The sequence below is a fragment of the Balaenoptera physalus genome (assembly GCF_965194825.1).
Source record: "Balaenoptera physalus genome assembly, chromosome: X".
NCBI classification, from domain to species: domain Eukaryota; kingdom Metazoa; phylum Chordata; class Mammalia; order Artiodactyla; family Balaenopteridae; genus Balaenoptera; species Balaenoptera physalus.
In genome coordinates, this window is record NC_138903.1 from 113,072,078 (window position 1) to 113,096,929 (window position 24,852).

The 24,852-nt window shown below is 40.4% G+C and overlaps 1 protein-coding gene across 4 annotated transcripts in view; it reads left to right on the forward strand.

The window, feature by feature from the left end:
- The window catches only part of OCRL (OCRL inositol polyphosphate-5-phosphatase), a 52,505-nt gene that overhangs the window by 17,129 nt on the left and 10,524 nt on the right, over nt 1–24,852 (forward strand). For 3 of the 4 annotated variants that reach the window (XM_082446097.1, XM_082446098.1, XM_082446100.1), the window contains 14 exons: nt 2,109–2,219; nt 2,629–2,718; nt 3,421–3,541; nt 3,637–3,798; nt 4,996–5,097; nt 5,622–5,736; nt 6,851–6,967; nt 7,072–7,259; nt 9,972–10,083; nt 11,705–11,814; nt 13,344–13,479; nt 17,752–17,862; nt 18,492–18,657; nt 18,910–19,145. In XM_082446097.1, coding sequence (XP_082302223.1) covers nt 2,109–2,219; nt 2,629–2,718; nt 3,421–3,541; nt 3,637–3,798; nt 4,996–5,097; nt 5,622–5,736; nt 6,851–6,967; nt 7,072–7,259; nt 9,972–10,083; nt 11,705–11,814; nt 13,344–13,479; nt 17,752–17,862; nt 18,492–18,657; nt 18,910–19,145 — 1,877 coding nt within the window. The remainder of the gene's footprint in view (nt 1–2,108; nt 2,220–2,628; nt 2,719–3,420; nt 3,542–3,636; nt 3,799–4,995; nt 5,098–5,621; nt 5,737–6,850; nt 6,968–7,071; nt 7,260–9,971; nt 10,084–11,704; nt 11,815–13,343; nt 13,480–17,751; nt 17,863–18,491; nt 18,658–18,909; nt 19,146–24,852) is intronic. The other variant, XM_082446099.1, reaches the window with a different exon arrangement.

The window sequence follows — 24,852 nt, forward strand, 5'->3', positions numbered from 1 at the left end:
AAGGAGAAGGTATTTTTCATGAGGGAGGAGGAGAGGGAATGGTCTGGAGATGGCATTAGGACAAATAAGGACATCAGTCTTAAATTACATAGGGTGTGAAAGACTATAAATAGCCTCTAGTTCAGAGGGCCACAGGGGGAGCTAGTCTCAGGGGCCAGCCAGTTTGCAGGTGACTCTGATTTTCAGTCTGGATGCACTAGATCACCTGGAGGAGTGTTTTAGAAACTCCCAGTGCCTGGGCTTCACCCCCAGAGATTCTGTTTTCTTGGCCTGGGATGGGGCCCCAAGTGTCAGTATTTCCTAAAAGCGCCTCTGGTAATTCTAATGCACACTTAGTTGAGAACTACTGAGAGATGCAGGGAGTATTCAGAGGAGAAGTTGAAGATAGAGGAGTGTTTGCTGATCACAAAGAGGCCATAGGGGCTGGAAGGGAGGAGAGTAGAAGGTTGGGTGGTGGGGGTAATTTGTCCTCTTTCCCATGCAACATGGTGAGAGAGCATCTAGTGTTATTTTGTAAGCAATTTCTGGAATCTTCTGTCCGTTAAATGGGTCAGTTTATTTTTTATATATGCTAAAATATATCTTTCAAGGACTGTGGGACAGAGAGAATATGTGTTCTTGTTCTAAGTCTGTATCAGGTAGAAACTGCTCTTTTTAAATTTTTTTTCTACTTTTAATATAAATTATCTGAGAAAGAGAGGACTACTTGTGCCCTGAAGGAGGTTTTCCCATCGTATCTTCAAGGCTGCTCTAATTGACAGTCCTTATTCATGCCCCCTCTTTTTTTCTCCACCTTACAGTGGCACCCTCATTAATTTTCTTATTGCTGGTCCTCTTGGGTGCCTTCTTTTTCATTTTTTTCCTCTATGTTTATCTCTTGTCTTCTGATCACTAAATCTGTGAATACAGAAACTTAAAGAAATGCAAAGAAAGAGAGAGTCAAAGGTTCAGAAGTGGATTTCTACCATAAGAAACTACGATTTTCATTTTATTTTCTCATCTCTTTGTTATTTACAAGTGTGAAAGAGTCCAGTTTGGTAGTCATTAAATGCCTTCTTCTGTCTGTGAAGTCTGATGTCATTGTTATCAATAAAGTGACCGATGAGCCCAGTTTGCCTGGGACTTTCCCTGTCTTAGCTTTGGAAGTCTTGAGTCCTGAGAAGCCCCTCTGTCCCAAACAACCCCGGGAGACCATTGAGAGTGTTGTGTTGGATAACCGGTATGTGCAGCCTGCATACAAGCTCCTCTTGCCCTTAAGGAGCTTATAGTTTCCAGGGCCATGAGAAAGCAATAAATGTAATAAATCAGTTAAAATAAGAATGTAAACAAGGACATGGGTTTCCTGGGTCACCATATCCAGACAGTTGATGGTAAATAGAGGGCATTAGAAAAGGGGAGACAGTATGTTATATACATAAGAAACTAAAGTCCCAGATAACTTTGCTTCTAATTATACTGGTTTCCAATTGACTGTACTTGAACCAGACCACTCCTGGACATGGGTCATTATATTGTTTTTGTGAGTTTATTCAAGACATACATTTTTCACTTGAGGTAAATGAGGTATAGATGCTTCTTTTCAGAATAATTCAAACCAATCCCATTATGCTTTTCTTTTTTAATTACTTATAAATTCAATTGCCAGGGTACAATCTGTACCTAGGAACAAACCATCATATTTCCTTTTTTCCCTTCACACTTCAGAGACTCTTACTATATGATTTGGATTTGAAATGGTAGGAATTTCCAGCTAGGAGATGGGAGGAGGGTGGTTGAGGAATTGATCTTCTGCTAGATTTTGGAGGTTCCTACAGTGACATTTGAGCGATATATCAGAATGTAGGAAACTGTGATTTCAGTATGTATCATATCACTATATTGGGCTGCTCATTTACACAGTTTATCAGCCTTCATTAGATTTTCCTCTGTGCATCACCCCCGGCACCACCACCACACCGAATCCCTTGATCTTATAGGCATGCTTCACATGTTAGAGGTCTGGAATATTTGCAATCTGGACCTTCTCCTATTAAATTGGTAAGTTGAAAATATCCCAAGAAAACATTATTTTCCATAGCTATATGTACATGGATTTCCATTCTTTTTAGGTGGCTGCAAAATTCGGATTCAGGGGGACTGGACCAGAGAGCGCCGCTTTGAAATCCCTGATGAGGAACACTGTCTGAAGTTCCTCTCAGAGGTCCTTGCTGCTCAGGAAGGTAACTCAAGCCTCAGCAGTTTTCTTTCTACTATTTGCATGGGACATGCTGTACAGAGGCAAGTGGCCATTAGCAAAGTACCTCACCCCTAGAGCCTTGATAGGCGATTTTTTTTTTCTTCAGGAATGGCCCCAGGGATAGGTTAGGGAATAAGTCTATTCAGCTTTAAGGACACTGAGTCAATTTCCAGAATCTTCAGTTTCATTCCTTGGACAGCTTACTGCAGACTGTAATCCTCCTCTGGTCCCAGATGATCCCAGAGCTGCCCTCATTTTCTTAGTCTCTTCCTTTGTATTCAAGAATGGCGCTGGCCCCTGCACTTGAGTGCTGAGTGAATGGCCTTTGGTTATGGTATATTCCATTCAATGGAATAGTCATTCCATTCTGACTATGACCCTTATCTCTCCAGCGCAGTCACAACTTCTTGTTACAGAGCAAAAGGACTCATCCAGCTGGTACCAGAAATTAGACACTAAGGACAACTCTTCTGTTTTTTCAGGTACTGAAAAGATTCTTTTTTTTTCCCTGGTTGCTATGATTATTGCAGAGTCAATAGATTTTATCTGGGCAGATAAGATAATGTGGATTAATGTCAGTGTCAGATACCTTCTCCTATGGAGTGGTTTTATCAAGTCCGTACCCACTGACTCATGTTCACTCCTGATCCTTTCTGTGGCACATTAGCTCTTTCAGTGCCAGCTTAGCAGAGGGGTAAAAAGTGCAGGCTCTGGGGCCAGACTACCTGGGTTTGAATCCCAGTTCTCTGACTTACTAGTTATATGATCTTGGTCAAATTACTTTGACAACTCTGAGCTTCTGTTTCTTTTTCTGTAACATAGGAAGATTTTTAATAGCACCTACCTCATGAGGTCTTTGTGACAATTAAGTGAGATAATGATATAATTTCTTACTATCAACCAGGCATTGTGCTAAAAGTCTTCTATAAATACTAGCTCTTATTATTCACGTTCTAAGTTAACGTAACTTACTGTCATTCTAGTTAATATGTCAGTGCTTCAGGGACAGATGTGCTTCTTCCCCCAATCTACGTTATCACTACTCTTATACCTTTCTGTTTGGTAATGCCACTGAGCAAATAGTGATCAAACCAAAACCGCTGATCAAAGCAAAGTCCTATCAATCCTGGATAAGTTGGATGTTATCTTTTCCCCCCTTCCACTCTGGGTTCTGTGTCCTTCAGGGCTTCTTGGATTTGAGGATAATTTTTCATCTTTGAATTTGGACAAGAAAATAAATTTGCAGAATCAGCCTACAGGGGTTCATCGGGAACCGCCACCCCCACCATCTTCAGTGAATAGAATGTAAGTCCTATGTTGAAACAGATTTCCCATGTGTGAGACACACATGGGAATTGTTTAAGGCAATTTCACTTTTGAATTCCTCATTTATTTGCTAGGCTTCCACGTGAAAAAGAAGCTTCTAACAAGGAACAGCCCAAAGTGACCAATACCATGCGGAAGCTCTTTGTACCAAACACCCAGTCTGGGCAGCGGGAGGGTCTCATCAAACACATCCTGGCAAAGCGAGAGAAAGAATATGTCAACATTCAGACTTTCAGGTTAGTCTCTCTTCTTCTTACTGAGGCTAAACTTTAGTAGGTATAGGGAAAAATGGTCTTTTGGTATTTAAGGTATTAGTTTAATTAGCTTAATTCAGAATAAAAGCATAAAGAAAAGAATGGTGAGCTGATTCAAGCCCCTGTCTTTATGCTGGTCAATAACATACATATCCAAAATAATGCAAATGCTACAATTTCCCTTGGATTTTCTAATTACTAATGATACCACATCTACTAATCTTTCTATCCACTCTTAGAGAACCAAGTCAAGTTCACAAGTACTAGAGAATTGTCTCCTAGTACATTCCATAAGCAAGTGTGTTTATCTGACCTGCTGAATTTCTTCTTGCCAATATTGGAAAATTAAGTCCGCCATTACCACTAGACTTTAATTTACCTACTTTGGGAAGTTAACTGAAGGAAGTTTCACCCAATCATCTTGATTGGGAGGTCTATCTTGGATTCTTTCCTCTATTATATTTTTCATTTCATCTTGGTGATATCCTCTTTTCTGGACTCACTATGTGTGGTGTGTGTCTTGTATCCCGATGTTCAAAGCAGCAACACTTTTCTTTGTTATTTTCGAACAGCATGTACCCTTTTAGTCCAAGATTCCAGTCCCATCTGCTATCCCATTATGCCTCATTTATTCTAATTCAGTCATGACTATATCCCTATGCTGAAACCTCCAGATCTTCAGATTTCCCGTGATGCTTATATTTGTATGTAAACAGTTAAGACAGTCATGAGTTTTCCCTTCTGCTTTCCCCCTTAATACTATATCTGTCTCAACAGAATTTCCTACACAGATGTCCTTGTAATCCTTCGGGAAGTGAGTTTTTGGATTTAACTACAACTCCTTATGGAATAGTTATCCATATTAGACATCCTTATAGCATGAAGATACCTCTTTCCCATCCACAAGCTCTCCCTTCAAATATGAGTTTGGATGGAATGTAATAGAAAGGAAATGTGGTAGAGCAATTAAATTTGTGTTTTTTAAATAGAGACTTGGTTCCTTTCTGTAGGTTTACCTGATGTAAAATTTGGAGAGAATAAGCCCACTGCCTTTGTCTTCTACAAGCAGGAGGGTTTTGTGTGTGTGTGTGGCAAAACAGTTTGAGAAATTATGTTGCTTATTGTGAACATTCACACTTGACCTTTGTTTTTAAATTATTTTTTGGTATCATGTATTAGATTCTTTGTTGGAACATGGAACGTGAATGGCCAGTCTCCAGATAGTGGGTTAGAACCTTGGCTGAACTGTGATCCGAATCCTCCTGATATCTACTGCATTGGGTAAAATACACGTCTGGAATTTCATTTTGGCTGTATGTTTGGTGTTAGTTTATGTGACATTTTACTTTTTTTTCCCCCACCATTTGTAAAAACCTACTGTAGACTATACGTGAGAGTTAACTTGTGGGTCAAATTTGTGAGATCATAAAGGAACAGATACCTAAATTTGTGTAAGGAAGCATCTAATCCTCTCAAAACCCATAGAAAACTATATACTTCATAGAAACTGAGATTTGAGGTTAATTCTAACAGTGACTATTTCTAGGATATATAAGCAAAGCTCTACTGTTACCCTTATGGAGGTTTTTTTGTTTGTGTTTTGCATAGCCTGTGCATATACTTGTGGCAGGGAGTCTTTTGAAAAGAAAACTACTTGTCCTTACTGATCACCTGAGTCAATAGAGCAGTTCTCTAAGATTTATCTCTTCCCCATTTTTTCATCTAATGTCTCAGAAAATGGGACAGGAGGTAGTCAGAGATAATTATGGGATGTGTGTAGATTTCACATCCTCTTGTTTTCTCAGATTCCAAGAGCTGGACTTGAGCACAGAAGCCTTTTTCTACTTTGAATCTGTGAAGGAACAAGAGTGGTCCTTGGCTGTGGAGAGGGGTTTGCATTCCAAAGCCAAGTATAAGAAAGTAAGCCGCATTTAATTATCTTTTTTAGTATACAACTAAATAGAACTCACTAGAAGTTACTCTGTTATCTATAGCTTGTTCCAAAAGAGTGGTTTAATTGAATTCTTCCCCATGTGTAATACTGGAATAGGGCAGACTAATCCTTTTTATTCCTATTTCCTAGAAAAAAAATTCCCTAAGTTTCCCGATCTTATAGTTTCATTGCTTAGGTAGTTTTTAGGAGAAAAGAAGAATTTTATTGTTCTCATAGCAATAATTAACTCAAATGATGACACATAAGGTAAGTGATTTTTGCAATGAGAGTTTAAGATTGAAATTGTTCGCTGACATGGTCAGAACTGGATGCTTTACAGAAAAGCAGTTTGAAGCATGTGGGCGCATAGGGTAAGCTTTGGAATTGGAGCAAGAACAGGAGTGTTGTGGAATTTAAATGAGCTCGAAACTTGGTTGTAAGTCAAGAATAGAGTTGACTTTAGCAAGGTGGCCCAATTTGTTGGTCTCTAGAAGGCACATGGTAGAGGCTACCAGAAGAGTTATTTTAATTATGGGGCTACCATACCAAGCCCTTTAAAAGGAGTCATTTGTCTAAGTAATTTTCATCTGCATCTTCTAACAGCTGATGTAGGTGATGAGACTCCTGAAGATGTTATTCCTCTCATATAGACTAATACACATTTCAGACATATTTCTAGTTCACAGACTTAAAAGTAAAAAGGATTGTTATTTTATACATTTTAATTTCTTAGGAAATTGTAAATCAGAAACTAGGAAGAAGAGGCAAAAGGAACAAGCTGGGATAGAGGCTTTGTCATTATTATTCCAATTTTTAATGCTGCCTACTCATGGTAGGCTAAAAAGTGATTAAAATAATGAATCTAGAGCTGAGTGTACTCGTTGTCTCCAAAGACTTTTAACTCCTACTGGTCAGAGCCAGATTAGAGCTTTCCCAGAGAAATTTTGTTTTCTCTTTATGAGGTCCACTGGGAAATTAGAGGATTTGGATTCAGATTAGGGCATGGTTATATCTTCTTGGTGGAAAATTAGTTGTGGGAATTCGATATGTGGCAAAGAGTGGTATTAACATGAACCTCTTCTAATTCCCTGCAACTCATAGGTTCAACTGGTCCGCCTTGTTGGGATGATGCTCCTGATATTTGCCAGAAAGGATCAGTGGCGATATATCCGTGATGTTGCTACAGAAACAGTTGGGACTGGAATCATGGGGAAGATGGTGAGTTACTTTGGAAATGAGCTCAATTATGATTTATGTCCATGTGAAGTTCAGGTGCTAGTTGCGTCTTTGTACTAACTGTGAATAATAACTCTTGCTAACAGGGAAACAAAGGTGGGGTAGCTGTGAGATTTGTATTTCACAACACTACCTTTTGCGTTGTCAATTCCCACTTGGCTGCCCACGTGGAGGACTTTGAGAGAAGGAATCAAGATTATAAGGACATCTGCGCACGAATGAGTTTTGTGGTCCCAAATCAGACCCTCCCGCAGCTGAACATCATGAAACATGAGTGAGTGGTTAAGTCTTCCTTAGCCTTTGAATAGTGGAGGTGAGAAGAGACTAAATGTGGTGAGAAGCTATAGAAATGTGAAGAGTGAAGAGATTATTGTTTAGGGATTGGGGTCACAAAGAAGGGGGCGGGTTTGAGGAATAGCAGATGCATTGAGTCAGAGGAATTAGATTTGCTATCAGAGGAAAAGTTAGTTCTGTTAGTGGGCATCTAGGGTAATGGTAGAGGGGGTCTGTCAATTGACATCAGTTTTTATTATTTTTTATTATAAAATAGAAATGTTCATTGTGAATGTAATAAAAGGTAAAAGTAAAAAATCCCTCATTTCTTACCTCTGCTCTCCCCAGCCAGTCGCTCCTTCCGAAGAAAAACACTGTGGACAATTCAGTGTGTATCCTTCCAGATCTGTGCTGTCCATTATGACAGCCAGTAGCCATAGGTGGCTGTTGGGCACTTGAAAGTAGCTAGTCCAAATTGAGATGTGCTGTGAGCATATACACTGAATTTAGGAGGGAAAAAATGTAAAATATCTCAACTTTTTAAGTATTGATTACATGTTGAAATGACAAAAGTTTGCATATATTGAGTTAAATGGAATTTTTTTTTTTTAAAGAAGGCATTGGGGTTTTTTTTTTTTTAATTGTTGGCTGAGTTGGGTCTTCGTTGCTGCACACGGGCTTTCTCTAGTTGCGGCGAGCGGGGGCTACTCTTCGTGTGGCGCATGGGCTTCTCATTGTGGTGGCTTCTCTTGTTGCGGAGCACGAGCTCTAGGCGCACGAGCCTCAGTAGTTGTGGCACGTGGGCTCAGTAGTTGTGGCTCACAGGCTCTAGAGCGCAGGCTCAGTAGTTGTGGCACACGGGCTTAGTTGCTCTGCAGCATGTGGGATCTTCCTGGACCAGGGCTTGAACCCGTGTCCCCTTCATTGGCAGGTGGATTCTAAACCACTGCGCCACCAGGGAAGCCCTGGAATTTGTTGTTAAAGTTATTTTCACTTGTTTCTTTTACTTTTTACATTCAGCTACTAGACAATTGAAAATTACATTTGTGATGTGCGTCCTATGTCTTCTGTTTGTTTTTTTAATTAATTATTTAATTTAGTTTTATTTTTGGCTGTGTTGGGTCTTCATTGCTGCATGCAGGCTTTCTCTAGTTGCAGCGAGCAGGGGCTACTCTTCATTGTGGTGCACGGGCTTCTCATTGCGGTGGCTTCTCTTGTTGCAGAGCACGGGCTTTAGGCACACAGGCTTCAGTAGTTGTGGCACGTGGGCTCAGTAGTTGTGGTTTGCAGGCTCTAGAGCGCAGGCTCAGCAGTTGTGGCACACAGGCTTAGTTGCTCCGCAGCATGTGGGATCTTCCCAGACAGGGATCAAACCCGAGTCCCCTCCATTAGCAGGCAGATTCTTAACCACTGCGCCACCAGGGAAGTCCCTATCTCTTCTGAATAGTGCTGTTATAGACTTTTTCTCTATGCACATACAAACACACACATACTCATTATATAGGATTGTATTATCCTATTTATTGTGAATCTCTTTCCAAGCCAGTAAATATAGATCTACATTATTCTTTTTACTGGCTGTGAATCATTAAGAAAAGGGGCTGTGGAGATTTAAAGACACCAATGGATAATGTGGAAGGTTAGTGAAGAATGGGACTTAATAAGGATAGAAACAAAAATCAGTTGAGGAATGGATTGTTAGTAGAAAATGGTTAGTTGTAAGGAAATTAATACTAGTAATTGAAATTCTGAGAGGGTGATGAGATTTGGAATAGTGGTTTGAGATGTGAATTAGTAGGAAAACAAAAGATAATTTGGGAGTATTAGGATCAGTAGAGAGTGGGGTAATTGAGGAAAGAGTAGGGAAAGGTAGTGATGTTGGCCTCTTTCCATATTGTCTCAACAATTAAGATCATATAGAATTCTGTTTCACAGTGGTAAAACAAGGCCTTGACATCAGTAATCATAAAATTGCCCCGAAATTCCATAAATTTATTTACCTGGGACCTTAAAGATTGGCAAAGAGACCCATTTGGAACTTGAGATAGCTCACAAGAGAACCCATTTTGGTGTGGGAATTTCAGGGTCTCCCCTGGGCGGCTCTCAGCACACCTGGGGGTCTGTTGCTGTGATTGGGAGCCTCAGGCTTCCGTGGCCTGCCATTCTCCTTCCTGCCTGGGACTTGGACTGCGGTTCTGGGGCAGGGGTAGACAGACTGGCTACAGCAGAAAGTCCTGGACCTATGTTTGCTAGTGGGCCCTGCCGGAGAGAGCTGTCATTCAGACCATGCAGACCCTAGTGGAGAGCCTGCAGAACATCAGGGCTCAGAGAGGCAGAAAACGTTCAGACTCTCTTCCCCTAGAGACCTGGCAAGTAGCCAGGTGAAATTTTGAAGCTAGTCCAGCAAATAAACTACATGCTTCTCTCAGGGAGTTAACTCCTTGGTTTCTGAGTCCCACACATACACCGTATTTCCCTGCCTTTGTTCCTCATGTGTGCAGTGCCCGTCCTCCCACCTATTTTGTAATCCCTCAGCCCTCTCAGGTGTTGATAGTACTCGCCCCCAAAGGATAGTTATAGCTTAAACCCCTAGTCAGATAGTGATAAATGAATGCTTATCAATAATCTCCCCATTTTCCTTCTCTCCATTCTCCTCTGATTGATTTTTATGCTAATTACCGCTATTTCTGTTCATGTATTTCTTTATCCTCAGTGTTGTCATCTGGTTGGGAGATTTGAACTACAGACTTTGCATGCCTGATGCCAATGAAGTGAAGAGTCTTATTAATAAGAATGACCTTCAGAGACTCTTGAAATTGGACCAGGTAATAAAATTTTATTTTATAGGTACTTTCCTAGACAGCAGATGAAATTGTTAGGTTTATGAGTTAGACCCATGGGAGTTGTGTCTTACTCTAGAAGTAGATGGAAAGGTCTCATTGTCTGGGGAAAACATTGTGACTAGTGATGCAGTGAATACACACAAGGTTTGTAGTGCTTTTATTAAGTGCTTGCATGGGAGGAGAGGAGATAACGTTAGTGATAAAAAGTCAATATAACATTTATTCATTAAGTCTTTATCAAGAAGGGATTTCAGAGGTTTGTATAAATGAGTTGGAGAATGGGTGGGGTTAATTGGAGAACACTTCCTGGAGGAAGTGGGCCTTCAGCTATGTTGATGTGGTTTGGCAGATGGAACAGGGAAAGCTGCTCTATGATTACTTGGCAGGCTCAGCAACAGCTTGGAGGTAAAAGAGGGAGGCCCTGTGAGGGGATTGGGAGGCACAAAAGAGAAGTTTGTCTGGGACAAATAGCACAGACTGTGGTCTAATGGGAACTGATTGAGAAGTTGGGGCTTGCTAGTTTATAGATGTTAAAACCTGTGTGAGAAGCATTGATATGGTAACATTTATATAAAATGATATTGAGGAACCTAGTTTTCTGTAAATTTGCCTTGGAACCTGGCACAGGACTTGAATTTTTACTTTAGCATATGGATACTGGCTGCTAAAAGTGAATGCTTCTTACTGAGGGAAGAAAATGTTTCAACTTGATTTGAATGTCTTTAAATCCTAACGTGAGACTTTTGACCTTCAGACATAGTCAAAATTCCGGTGTTTTGCAGCAGAATGGTTTTTACAGTGAGCCTTTCTTGGCTGTGTCTACCTTCACATTGAGGTTGGCTGGCTAACTTTGCATTTCTTCCTCTGTCCTGCCTCCAAAGGGGGTACAGTTGGAATAAGTTCTGAATCTTATGTAATTCTGGTAAAATATTTGAGTGAGGGTAACTTTCAAAACGATCTATTGGCTTGGCCGAAAAGTTCGTTCGGGTTTTCTGCAAGTTGTTACAGAAAAACCTGAATGAACTTTCTGGCCAACCCAATATAACTATTCACTGAATTTGGCTTTTGGAATTATCCAATCAAAATTTGTGCGCTTTTTAAAAAAATTAAAACTGTGCTCAAACTGTTATGTATAGGATGGATAAACAACAAGGTCCTACTGTATAGCACAGAGAACTATATTCAATATCCTGTGATAAGCCATAATGGAAAAGAATATATATATGTATAATTGAGTCACTTTGCTATACAGCAGAAATTAACACAACATTGTAAATCAACTATACTTCAATAAATTTAAAAAAAACCTGGGCTAACATCAGGGAACTTATGATTATTCAGGTTTCATTTTTCCATTTTACCCTGACCACCATTAGCAATAAAAAATTAGTGACATGCTCATATGAGCATCCTGTCTGTGGGTGAGCTTAGATGCTGTTGGAATGTCAAAATTTAATTCATAAGGCACAGAAATTTTATGTATGTGCTCCGACAGTTGCAAAAGATACGGAACTTAGATACTTAGAAATGGCTGATCAACCCGATTATCACTTCTGTTAAGATGGTGTTACCCTGCTTATGTGATACGTTTTTCTACCTCTAGCTAAATATTCAGCGCACACAGAAAAAAGCTTTTGCTGACTTCATGGAAGGGGAAATCAAGTTTATCCCCACGTATAAGTATGATTCTAAAACAGACCGATGGGATTCCAGGTAAAAGAACAAGAACCTCCTCATGGAATAGGTTAAGCCCTGATCTTATTTCTGTCTCTCTGAATTGATGAAGGGCTGGGAAATTTTTAGTTCTTGCCAGAAACAGAGAAACCTAATGGCTCAGTGCTATTACAGAAGAGGTTTCAATTTGTGTGTGCTCACAGGCGAGCTCACCTTAGGAGAGTGTGAACTGCTCTGTCAGGCTGTCGAAGTTTTACGAGCTGCCTGCGATGCCTTATTTCTCTCACCTCAGCAGACTTGCTTATTAGATTTTTGCCCTTCTGATCTTACCCCTATTTCCTTACCTGTTGCCCTGTTCTGGCTCTTTTCCCAAACTCTTTTTCAACTCTTTAACTCAGGATACCAGAGGTGAAAACAAAGAGCCATGAAAGGTTCTTCCAGCACGGTGGTTCTCGATCCTGAGTTCACATTAGACTCTGTTGCCGGACTTTTAAAAATACCAGTGCCTGGGCCCGACCTCCACGACTGCTGGAGAAAGCTGAGAATCACTGTCTAGGGGGCCCGTTGATTCCCCAATCACCCCTAGTAAAGTGCCCCTGTCAGTATGTGCCTGGTGACTGTTTGTCTTCTACCTACTATTTCTTCGTTTCCTATGGTTTCCTACCTGGCTGAGCCCAGAAGTTTGAAAGAAAAAAGAATGCCTGGGTATAGTCAGCTTCTTTAGACTCCGAGAGCGCCAGGGCGGGGTGGGGAGGAGCCTGTCTCTGCGTCCTCCGTCCTCCGAGGGAGCTGCTCAGCAAGTGGAAAGTGACTGTCACACATCTTGTGCACATTGCCTTGTTTATTCCACTCACCTGACTTGAGAGTCAACTGAAGAGCTACTGATAAGAACTTTATTTGTGTCACTGTCTGGATCAGGTGTACAGGTGTTGCTTATTTTAATAGAATGATGAATAGGCTTTTTCCCTCCCCTTGGTATTCTTATGGGCTGTTATTTGTTCAGACTTGCATGCTTAGGTGTTAGTTCATCTTTATTAGAAGAAGCTCGACTTATCCATAAAAGTCCAGGTTTAAAGAAATCTCTACTATTACCCATCTCCAGTGATTAAGCCCAGTCTAGGAATATAGGATTGGATTTTTAGATTTTATTAGTTGTCTATCTGTTGTGAAGCATCATTGCAGTTGATAGAGCAAACGAAGAGGAAGTGTTCTGAATATAATCCTGTCCTTCTGAGGGTATTTTAAGAAGGTGCTATTCTGTTTTCCCCTGGGGCAACATTATTGAAGATATAATCCTAATCTTAGGAGCACCGTTTATTCATTCATTAGATAACTATTCATTGAGCACCTACTTTACATCAGATACTGTGCTAGGGGCTGAGAATGCAGTGACAAACAAGCAGACACAGTCCCTTCACAGAGCTTGCAATATAGTAGGGAAGATAATAGTTGGAGTCGTTAGGGAAGGAGAAGCAGATAACAAGAGGGCCTAACTCAGGTCTGAACCAGTGTGGTAGGTATTCCGTTCTTGTGTGGTATGTTATTCTAATTCCTTACTTTTTTTGCAGTGGGAAATGTCGGGTTCCAGCCTGGTGTGACCGAATTCTCTGGAGAGGAATTAATGTTAATCAGCTTCATTACCGGAGTCACATGGAACTGAAAACCAGTGACCACAAGCCTGTTAGCGCTCTCTTCCACATTGGGGTAAACACTTGTTTGTTCATGCAGTCGTTTGTGTGTTAAGTATCTATTCTTAGAGCATCATTTAGACTCAGAACGGATCAGTAATTCAGTGAGCCGTAAATGTTTTCATAACCAAATAATCATTTGCAGCATTGAGAAGTTAGTGCCCTTGACCCTCCTAAATGCTGTCCATATGGCCTTTTAGTGACACAGATGTTTCTCATGCTGCATAATGGCTGGGTAGCACCCTTCATCTCCTAAAGTCATTATACATAAAGAAGAGTTCAAAGCTAGGTTTTAAAGGATGAGTAGGTCCTCATCAGATAAATAGTAAGGAGTGGAAGCACCGGGAGAGAGGTTCCAGGTAGAGGGCTGGGGACAGCAGGAACAAAGGCACAGACCGGTCAGAATACAACATAATCTGTATATGATGTTAAGAGGCATATTGTTAGTTCTACTAACTAAGATAGTGAAGTCTTCCCGTCCAGGAGCACAGGTTTTAAATTTCTCTTTAACTCTATTGCATCCTGGGCTGGATTAATGGCCAGTTGTTTAATTTTTTGTCTCTGTTGTGAGTAAAGTTTTTGTTTTCTAGCTGTGTGTTATTAGTATGCAAGTTATATCTTGGGATCTTGTTGACTTAATTTATTACAGCTAGTACATTTAGATTATTTCTTGTAGTTTTTCCAGACCTGCAGTCATGTAATCTGACAGAATCTATATCGGGCAGTGCTTGATAGAATGGACGTTATAGCTAGACTGCTTAAATTTGCCTCCCAGCTCAACCACTTTCTAACTGTAACAATGGAAAATTTATGTAACATCCCTCTGCCTCAGTTTCCTCCTCTATAAAATGGGAATAACAATGGTACCTACTTAAGAGGATTAATGAGGTAAGACACGCGAAGAGCACAGTAGGGTAGATTTCTTTCCTCTGTGTGTATGTTGATTTTTTTGGCTTCTGAGATAGGTTCTCACCAATATGTCTTATCCTGCTCCTGTCTTAGAGGGGAATGACTTTGGGGCATTTCCTTTATGTACAGAATCTGTTCTTCATCTTAGAATAGATTCTAAATTTTATTGAGGCAATCATGACTTGACTTTTATCCATTTTGAAATTTTAAAATAATAATGAATAATAATAGTATGTGTTCCTCAAAAAGTAGCTAGTACGTGCCAGAGGCTGTACTAGCAATTTACACCCATCTCATTTACTCCTCACAACAATGCTTTGAGTTAAATATTTCTCATTTAACAGATGAGCAAGTGGAGAACCAGTGAGTTTAAATAAACTTCTTTAAGAGCATGCAATTAGAAGGAGAGCTGAGATTCAAATCTTAAGCCTGTTTAATTCCCAAACTTATAGGTGTTCTTTCTCCTACCCCCACAATGCCTGCAGAGTTCCAGAGAACTTACTGACTAGATATACCTTCAGATACTACTTTTAACCCACCTAATTTCTAGCTTGTGCTTGTGGACTGCCCTGTTTTCTTCATTTGAGTTCTCTTAATCCATTTTTAAAAGGATGTCTTTCCCCCAGACACTAACCTTTTTGGTTTCATCAGCTATGCTTAGCTTTTCTGTTTGTATTTCTTTTCAGAACCTCAGAATATTTGTAATACTCCGTACATATTAATTCAGAGCTCCTAGCAGGATATTTACAATTTTTCCATGCTTTCTGTGTATTTTTGTGTATCTTTAATAAAGATACTACCTTTCTAGTTTTTAATACTTTTTAAATCACACAGGAATTAAAATGGGTTTTCTCTTTAAAATAAAAATAAAAGTAAGCAAAATTCACAGATAAGGCTGAAGGTCTTCAATGCCTCTTCTATCCCCTACTCCCACTTTTGCGCTAAACCCCACTCCCTAGCCAGGCCAACTACCCTTATGAATTTATTTCTTTCTAGACCAGCACTGTCCAATAGATTTTCTGTGATGATGGAAATGTTCTAGATCTATCCTGTCCCATCCAGTAGCTATTACCTGCAGGCAGCTATTGATCACTTGAAGTGTGACTGAGAGAACTGAACTTTCAATTTTATTTAATTTGAAGTAATTTAAATTTGAATGTCCTTATGTGGCTACTGGCTATAATATTGGACAGCACAGTTCTAGACCTTTTCTGTTTACCCATACACAATATGGTGGTGCTTTGTGTGTTGGTGTGTATATATCATAAATGGTCTCATACTATATGTGTTGGTCTGCAACTTTTTTTTTTTAATTCAGTGGTGTATCTTGGAGAGCTATCCGTGTTATTACATAAAGATCTAGCTCATTGTACATATTTCTTAATTCCTAATTTTATTGGTAATTTCCTTTTCTAAAGTGGATGTATCAAGTGGTGACATTCTGTGGTAACATTTTCCCCTTCATTATCCTTACTGTGCATTAAGGGTTATGATCATGATAACCCACTGAGAAGAGCTTTGATTTTATTGGGTAACCACCCCATACTTTGGACTCTTGGGCATGCTATGATTAGAGGCTTTAAGAACCACATTGTATTTCTTACCACCATTCACATCAGTGACTGTTAACAAAGGGACCAAGTGCTAAGGGGCCAATTAATTTCAGAAGACTTGCTGTGGGCTGGCTGAGATTAAGCTGAGATGGGGTTCCCACCCCTGCACTTGGTAATGGGATCTGTTGCATTGGTTCTTAGACTTTGGTGGACATCGGAATTGCCTAAAGAGCTTCAAAATGCATGGACCCCACCCCCTGGAGATTGCGATCAGTGAGCTGGGGCATCTGTGTTTTTAAGACCTACGCCCCCCCCCCAAAAAAAAGACATACCCAAGTTGGTCCTGTCACATATCCAGTATTTTGGAAAGGGTCTTACGCTAGAGGTCCAGATATCACCTCTGCTATTAACTGTGGCAGTGAGCAACTTAATTGGTCTTTTTGTACCTTGATATTCTCAACTGTGAGAAGAATAATCCTTGCTTTGGTAGCCTCACAGGTTGTTGTGAAAATAAGATGACATATGTAAAATACTTTTTGAAATAAAAAGTTGCAAAGGGACTTACCTGGTGCTCCAGTGGTTAAGATGCCGCGCCTCCAATGCAGGGGCGCGGGTTCGATCCCTGCGGGGAACTAAGATCCCACATGCTGTGCGGTACGGCCAAAATAAATAAATAAAAAAAATTTTTTAAGTTGCAAAATGTTGAAAAAGAATTTAAAAAGTATAAAATTCCTCTTAATATAACACTGTAGTAGGCACCCTGGTGACGCTAGTGATTGCTTACTCCTAAGTTCTCTAATCATTATGGTTCAGATACGTAAAAACCTCCACAGTCTTTGAGACTCAGCTTTGATGTTCTTATTTTCCACACTTTCTTTACAGCCTCTACTGCATACATCAATCTTTTTTTTTAAATTGAATTTGTGAAGTTTTCTATTCTAAAAAGAAACTGGGGCCTTAATAAGTGAAAATGCTATGTTAATTATGTTTGTTTTGGGCATCGATTTGTATAAAGTTTTAATAGTAAAAAAAAAGCACAGCTGTCTCAGGAAGCCGAAAGTGCTGTGTCAGATGGGAGTTTTTTCGATCTATTAGGCAAGATGATTTGTTTATCGTCATGCTTTTACTCTGATCTGGGACATTTTGTATCGGCCGTTTTCTAAAATGGCCATAGGTTCTATTTACTAACATACTTTTATCATCATATAATCTGAGCGTTGATATTATATTATATTGGTATTATGATTCTTGGCATTGTGCATAACAGCTAATAGAGTTAAATGCTTTAGTCATTTTTTCTGCTGTTTCAGCACTTTATGATCATTGTTAGAAATAGTGATAGGTATGTTTTGACACTGTCAGTTTGTATAGTGCAGGAAAAAAGTTTTAGCACAATCATCACATTTTCTCCACCACCAAATTACTTAACAATGGAGCAAGAAAATATTCTTCCCAAATATTTATTATTGCCAAGCTTCGTAGCACAGAGGTTTAACTTTTCCAAGAAGTTAACCAATTAACCTCACCTTTACCTTACAGTGTGTGATCCCATAATTTATGTTTGTTTTAGTGGCCTTTTTAAAGATGGTTAGACTCTTAGAGATATATAAGTTGAGAGCACATAAGACTAAAATAAGGATCTGTCTGTTTTTCTCAGGTAAAAGTTGTGGATGGAGCGAGATTTCAGAAAGTGTTTGAGGATGTTGTTTGCACCACAGTTTATTCGAAATGGTTGCTATAATGACCGGTTTTAAACTGTTAGGTAATCTGAAAGGAAGATGAGCTACGCGCACGTAAGACTGAAAAGAGGGTTCGTTTTCTTTCAGGTGAAGGTTGTGGATGAACGGAGGTACCGGAAAGTGTTTGAAGATATTGTACGCATCATGGACAGAATGGAAAATGACTTCCTTCCTTCCTTAGAACTCAGCCGGAGGGAGGTGAGCAAACACACACGCCTGCCCATCTGCTGCCCATCATGGTCGCACAGGGGAAACCATGTTACTAGGAGAAGGCAACACAGCAAAGTCATGAAGACTGTGAGCTGAAGGCAGACTGCCTCCACTCCAGTCCCAGCACTGCCATCTAGTAGACGTGTGGCCGTGGGCGAGCGTCTTACCCTCTCAGAGCCACAGTTTCCTTTTTTGGATAAAGGGGAGGTTGTGAGGATTACCCGAGTTAATACATGCAAAGCCCTTAAAACAGCGCCGGGCACAAAGTAAGCCCTCAGATGTTAGCTGCTCTTATTTAATATTTCAGAGTTGCTGGCCAATTCATATCTCAGGAACCAGGACTTGGTCATGGGATGCATGCCCTGACCCAAGGTGGGGTTATACTCTTAGGATCCTAGGAACAATCAGAGTAGCCTAGAGAAGTAGCAAGAGCTGCCTGGCCCCTTCTCTGCTGTTGTGAGGGGACAGCGGGTAGCTGGCTCGCTTGGCGAGTGCACCCGGCAGTTAATAATGGTTAATAATGACCTCATTCTTTATTCATATTCTCTATGGAATAATCCAACTGACTTTCTTCCCCTACTAGTGATGCATGTTTGTGTCTGTCTGTTATTCCCCAGTTTGTGTTTGAGAATGTGAAGTTTCGGCAACTACAAAAGGAGAAGTTCCAGATCAGCAACAATGGACAGGTTCCCTGCCATTTTTCTTTCATCCCTAAGCTTAATGACAGCCAGTACTGCAAACCATGGCTTCGGGCTGAACCTTGTGAGGGCTACTTGGAGCCAAGTGAGTTTTCCCTTTACCATTGTCTCTGCTCGCGATGTACCATCCCCTCCCTTTGATTAACTTCTTGTTTTCTAACCATACGTCTCTCACCTTCACTGTCATTGTATTGGGGCTCCTCCCTCTTCCGTTTGTCCCATCTCTCCTTCATCACTTAATGATTTTTTTAGAGGACACTTCTTCTGTTGGTTCTCATCCCCTTTTTGCTTTTCCACTGGAAGTTTCTGTTATCATGTACCATCTCTTACATTTCAGATGAGACCGTGGACATTTCCCTTGATGTGTATGTCAGCAAAGACTCTGTGACCATCCTGAACTCAGGGGAAGATAAGATTGAAGATATTCTTGTCCTTCACCTGGATCGAGGCAAAGATTACTTCTTGACCATCAGTGGAAATTACTTCCCAAGTTGTTTTGGTACATCCTTAGAGGCTTTGTGCCGAATGAAAAGACCAATCCGAGAAGTTCCTGTTACCAAACTCATAGACTTGGTAAGAGGCATCCTAAGACATGCATCTCCTTTAGATAGAATTTTCGCAGTGCTTAACTGATGTCCTCCTTCTCTCTGTGCTTCCTGTTTTGTCAGGGCTGGCAGGGGAAGTGGGGGGTGGATGGCAAGTGATAAATAAGAATAAGAATGTCACTTTAACACGCCTTTCATTGGATTAAGCCTAAAAGGAAAGAGGAGAAGGTAATATGTAATTGGCTCTTGTCAGGAATATGAGATAATACGAAGTTCACTGAATTAGATTAAAGCCTCCCTTCTCAAAGATTTATATCTTTGAGTTATAAAGATATGCTTACTTGTTATGCTCTTCATACTTTCAAGTCATTTTTATATAAATTAGCATGTATGTGAGGTCCAGTAATGGGGCGGGGGGGGGGGAGTGGTATTATCCTCATTAAATATATGAGAAAACTGAGGCACAGAGACAGTAACTTGCCCCAATAGTGACAAATCTGTCGCCCAGATTTTCTGACTCCCAGTCCAGAGCCCCTCACTATATCATCGTATCTAATCCAAGTCAGACTCAGCTGCTTGTTGGAGCCCAGGCCATAAGTGAACCTCAGAGTACCTGCCTCAGAACCCCCAGGGGTCCTTACACAAGTGCAGGCCCCTCCCCCCACTCACCTCTGGCAACGGAATCAGAATCTCAGGGTGCGAGGCCTGGGGATCTGCATTTTATCAGCATCCTGGATGATTATAATATGCACTGAAGTTTGATACAAGTTTAATGTGACTCACTCAAGAAAAGAAAGGAGGAGGATTTCTCTTTCCTGACACCAAGCTATAATATCAATGTCCTTATGGAGGAAATGCTTATTATCTTCAGGAACGTAAATTAATTTAGTAACAAGTTCATTCTGTTAAGAACCTTTCTTCTAAGTGAAAATATTGTTGGATTTGTGTGCAGACATCTTTGGGCTATGAAAGTATACTCTTGGTCTTTTACCAAAGAAAATTAGATGGCGTGACAGCCGTATGTTATCATTACCATTAGTATTCACATTGATCCTTTTGGCCTAGCCGGAGCAGTGATTGTATCATCTAGCGGGGAGGGCTAGACCGGCGGGCAGGCTGCTGGCTTGTCGGAGTGTGATCTGTTCTGTTGCCATGGAATTGTTTTAGCGATGACTCAGATGGCAGATTAAAACCCTTGAGTTCAGTCCCAGCATTCTTTCTTGGAATTATGCTTGTTTCCCTAGAGCCCTCATGACTGAGTGTATTAGCCCTGGTTGAGAGACAACCATTTTTTTTTCCAGAAATTCATATCCTGACATTCTGTTATTTTTCATGATACTTATTTTTTCTTCTACCACCATATTCCTATCTTTTGAATGTATTATTTCACCTTTTAGGATATGTTCCAAATGAAGTTGTCTCCCTTTCTTTTTCCTACCCCTTGCCTCCATCCCAGACAACATTTCCCAGCTTTCTTTTTCCCAACTTTTATTATGAAAATGGCAAATGTGCAGAAGAATTGAAAGAACAGTACAGTGAACAACACCCACATGCCTTATACACATATACTGACACATACTTTTTTTTGCTCTACCATTTGAAATTAAGTGGTGATGTGTCACTTCACCAGTGAACACTTTGGCCTGCCTCTCTTAAGAAAAAGAACAACTTCTATATCAGCACAATGCCATTATGACACCTAAGAAAACTAGCTACTCGGTATTCAGATTTCTCCAGTTGTCCCAATAATTTCTTTCATAGCTTTTGTAAAGCCAAGATCCGATCTGGGTTCATGCAGTACATTTGGTGAGGTCTCTGCAGTCTCTTTTAGAGTAGAACAGTCCTTTCCATTTTTCTTTAATGACTTTGCCTTTTAAGAGTCCAGGACAGTTGTCCAGTCAGGGGTCTGCCATTTCCTAAATTTGTCTGATTGTTTCCTCTTGGTAATTTTTAAACCTGTCTTTTTGTACTCCCTCCTCCCACCTTATTTCCTATAAACTGGAACTATTTGGTCAGAGTTGGCAGACACATTATACTACCCTTTACTGCAATTGTCCCATATTAATTAAAGTGACAAGAAGGAGACTCAACCAGCATTAAAAATGTTTATTTTATTTAAAATATTATCAAGTAATTCAACCACATTTGACCATGAATAGGAAGTAGTCAAAATCTTTAGTGGAGTTAATGGCTCTGTAGGAAGCCTTTTTTCTTCTTCTTGTGCACACATGATTCAAAGTTTTAAAAAATAGAACCCGGATCATTTTTCATTACAAAATTGCTGAGTTCTTTTTAAATTGTATGTGTGTGGTCACCATTTATTCTGTTAAAGCTTTTATTTTGTAGGATTTAGGGTTCTGATTCTTTTCACAGCCTGTTGCATTTAATAAATTCCTGGATCTCATTGATGAGGAAATTATCCATATTAGTGTGAGGCAGTAAACAAGAAATCTAAGATTATCTGTACCCCATTTGTAGTACCTTCCCACTCTGTTTTGGCTTGATTTTGACCTTCTGAAATGCTTTCTTAGGTTTGTTTATTCATGCTTGTTCCAAGACCCAAGATGATATTTCAAATCCCATGAGACAAGGCTATTAATAATGATACCTGTTGTCCTTTTTTGTATTATTTACTCTAAAATTTGAGTGAAACCAGAAATGAGTTCAGTGCCTGTGTTGACTCTCCCTGTACTGTTTTCACAAAGATTCTTGTGCCACATGCTCTTCCCCCCAAATGCAGAATAAAGTAACTGGCGAAAGTCCTTTTCATTCTGCCTGATAGTGACTTTGCCGCTACTAGAACTGTTGGGATTAGCACAGGTGGCAAACAGAGGAGAATCTGTTTGTAATTATCCTTATTCTTTTCCAGAATTAAGATAGATTTTTCTGGTTTATTAATTAGCATATTAAGTAGCATATAATCGTCAATATTTATTCATTATACATTGGATGCAAAATATTATGGAGTTTATGTGGGTTCTTATAATTTAAGAAAGTTTACTTGTATGCACAATATGGCTAAATTCTAAATCGAGGTTAGTAGGGAGTTTGGTTACAGATAATCTAAACATTAACTACCTTTATTGGCTCATGTCCAGTATGTTTAGTGAGTCAATATTTTGGAAAGTCACTTAGAATGAGAGTTGTGGAGCTTGTAATTTGTATCAACAATAGATTCCTTTCCTGTGCTGTTTACTCAAGCCCTTATATGCTATAAAAGCTTATTGATTGACCAGCTAATCTCTGTGAAAATCAGTCTCAGATTCAGCCTGTTTTGTTGTGTGAAGCTGGTTAAGTAGGGTGGGAGCAGTGGATAGAGAGGTTTTTTTAAAATATTTAAATATGTTATTACTCTGTTTTATGTTATTTTTTAAACTTATTTTATTATATTTTATTTTTGGCTGCATTGGGTCTTTGTTGCTGCACGCGGGCTTTCTCTAGTTGTGGTGAGCAGGGGCTACTCTTCGTTGCGGTGCACGGGCTTCTCACTGCAGTGGCTTCTCTTGTGGAGCACGGGCTCTAGGCGTGTGGGCTTCGGTAGTTGTGGTGCATGGACTCAGTAGTTGCTGTGCGCGGGCTGTAGGGTGTACAGGCTTCAGTAGTTGTGGCGCGCAGGCTCAGTAGTTGTGGCTCACGAGCTTTAGAGTGCAAGCTCTGTAGTTGTGGCACATGGGCTTAGTTGCTTCATGGCATACGGGATCTTCCCGGACCAGGGATCGAACCCGTGTCCCCTGCGTTGGCAGGTGGATTCTTAACCACTGCGCCACCAGGGAAGTCCCTTTTTTTTTTCTTTTTAAATTAACACTTTTGCTCTTTTTTTTAGTATTTATTATTTATTTATTTATTTTGGCTGCACCGGGTCTTAGTTGTGGCATGTGGGATCTTCACTTGCAGCATGTGGGCTTCTTAGTTGTGGCATGCAGGCGGGACCTAATTCCCTGTCCAGGGATCGAACCCAGGCCCCCTGCGTTGGGAGTGTGGAGTCTTACCCACTGGGCCACCAGGGAAGTCCCAGGGGATAGAGAATCTTGAAGTCAGCAGATGAGTTTATACTGGAGCCAGAGGGCATCTAGATCCACCGGAAGTCTTTAATGAGTTGTATGTGGCTGTAAATGGACACATTTGAAGGAACATTCTGGTTTGCATGTAGACTGGACTAGTAGAGAGGAGGCCAGGCTTGAACCCACCAGTTAAAGGTTTGGCTTGTAAATACAGAGGTGAAAAAAGTTGAGGGATGGGGGAACCAGCTGTATTTGCGTGGGGACATGTCTATTAGGAGAACAATATCAAAAATTTGAAATAACATGAATAACAACTTGGTGATTAATTGTCCCCAGTGATCTCTCCAAGTAGGTGTTTACTTTGTCTTACTGATCTAACGACCCATTTCTTATCCTGTTAAGTGTATGGTTTGTGTTTCTTTTTATATTTCACATGAACGAATCCTTTCTAGAACTTCAGTATCCATTCAGTTTTCTGCTTTTTATTTTTAAATTTGAATCTGCCTCTAAATGACTCTTTTTACATGATTTTAGCTGCATTTACTACTGGGAAAATTCCTCTAAGGGTGAATGCTGGGATGAAGAATGATTTGCAGTGCATTTGTAGTATGCCAGTGTTGCCCCACTGGGGACTCCTGAACGCTTTTCCCTTTTAATGTGATCAACACGTAGCCTTTTGCAGAGAGTGGGCAAGTCAGTTGAACTAAGTGATTAGCAGCAACCTTAGGACTACCTTAAGAGAATGCTCTTTATTAGTGGGAGCTAAGTGGTGTTTCTATTTTCAGAGTTGAACCTAGACTTGAAATAAATATAATTTACGCCTACTTTATGCCTGAAACCAGAGAAGTAAACTCTCAGTGTAAATCTGCTGCCCCTCCAACCAGTATCAAAGTCCTTTTGATTTCAGAGTTTTCTCTTGTATCCATTCATTTCTTTAAATAATTCTTTATTATATTATTTTTAATTGTATTTTATTTTTGGCTGCGTTGGGTCTTCATTGCTGCACACGGGCTTTTCTCTAGTTGCAGCGAGCAGGGGGCTGCTCTTCATTGCAGTGCGTGAGCTTCTCATTGCGGTGGCTTCTCTTGCTGCGGAGCATAGGCCCTAAGCACGCAGGCTCCAGTAGTTGTGGCACACAGGCTCAGTAGTTGTGGCTCGCAGGCTCTAGAGTGCAGGCTCAGTAGTTGTGGCGCACAACTTAGTTGAGGGCTTAGTTGCTCCACGGCATGTGGGATCTTCCCGGACCAGGGCTCGAACCCGTGTCCCCTGCATTGGCAGGCAAATTCTTAACCACTGCGCCACCAGGGAAGCCCCATTCATTTTTTAAAAAATATTATGTTCCCATTATTAGTTGAGGTGCTTGCTGTCTCCTGCTTGACCTACCTCGATAGCCTTTTAACGATTCCCTTCACCTCTATTTCCCTAGCCTTCTATTTTCCCTCTTCAGGGCTGTCGGACTGATCTTTCTGTAATACAGCTTTGGGGCCTATCACTTCCTTGCTTAAAGTTAGACATGTGGCTCCCCCATGCCTGCTGAATACAATCCAAATTGCTTTACCTGTCATTCAAGGTCCAGCAAAGTCTGACTTCAACACACCTTTTTAGATTTATTTCCTACTATTTTTCTCATTATTCCCTCCTGCTCCCCACGAACCAGATGACTAACTCTTCCCTAATCTCACCTTGTGATCTACCTTCTCTGCACCTTTGTTTATTTCTGTCCCCTCCCACTTG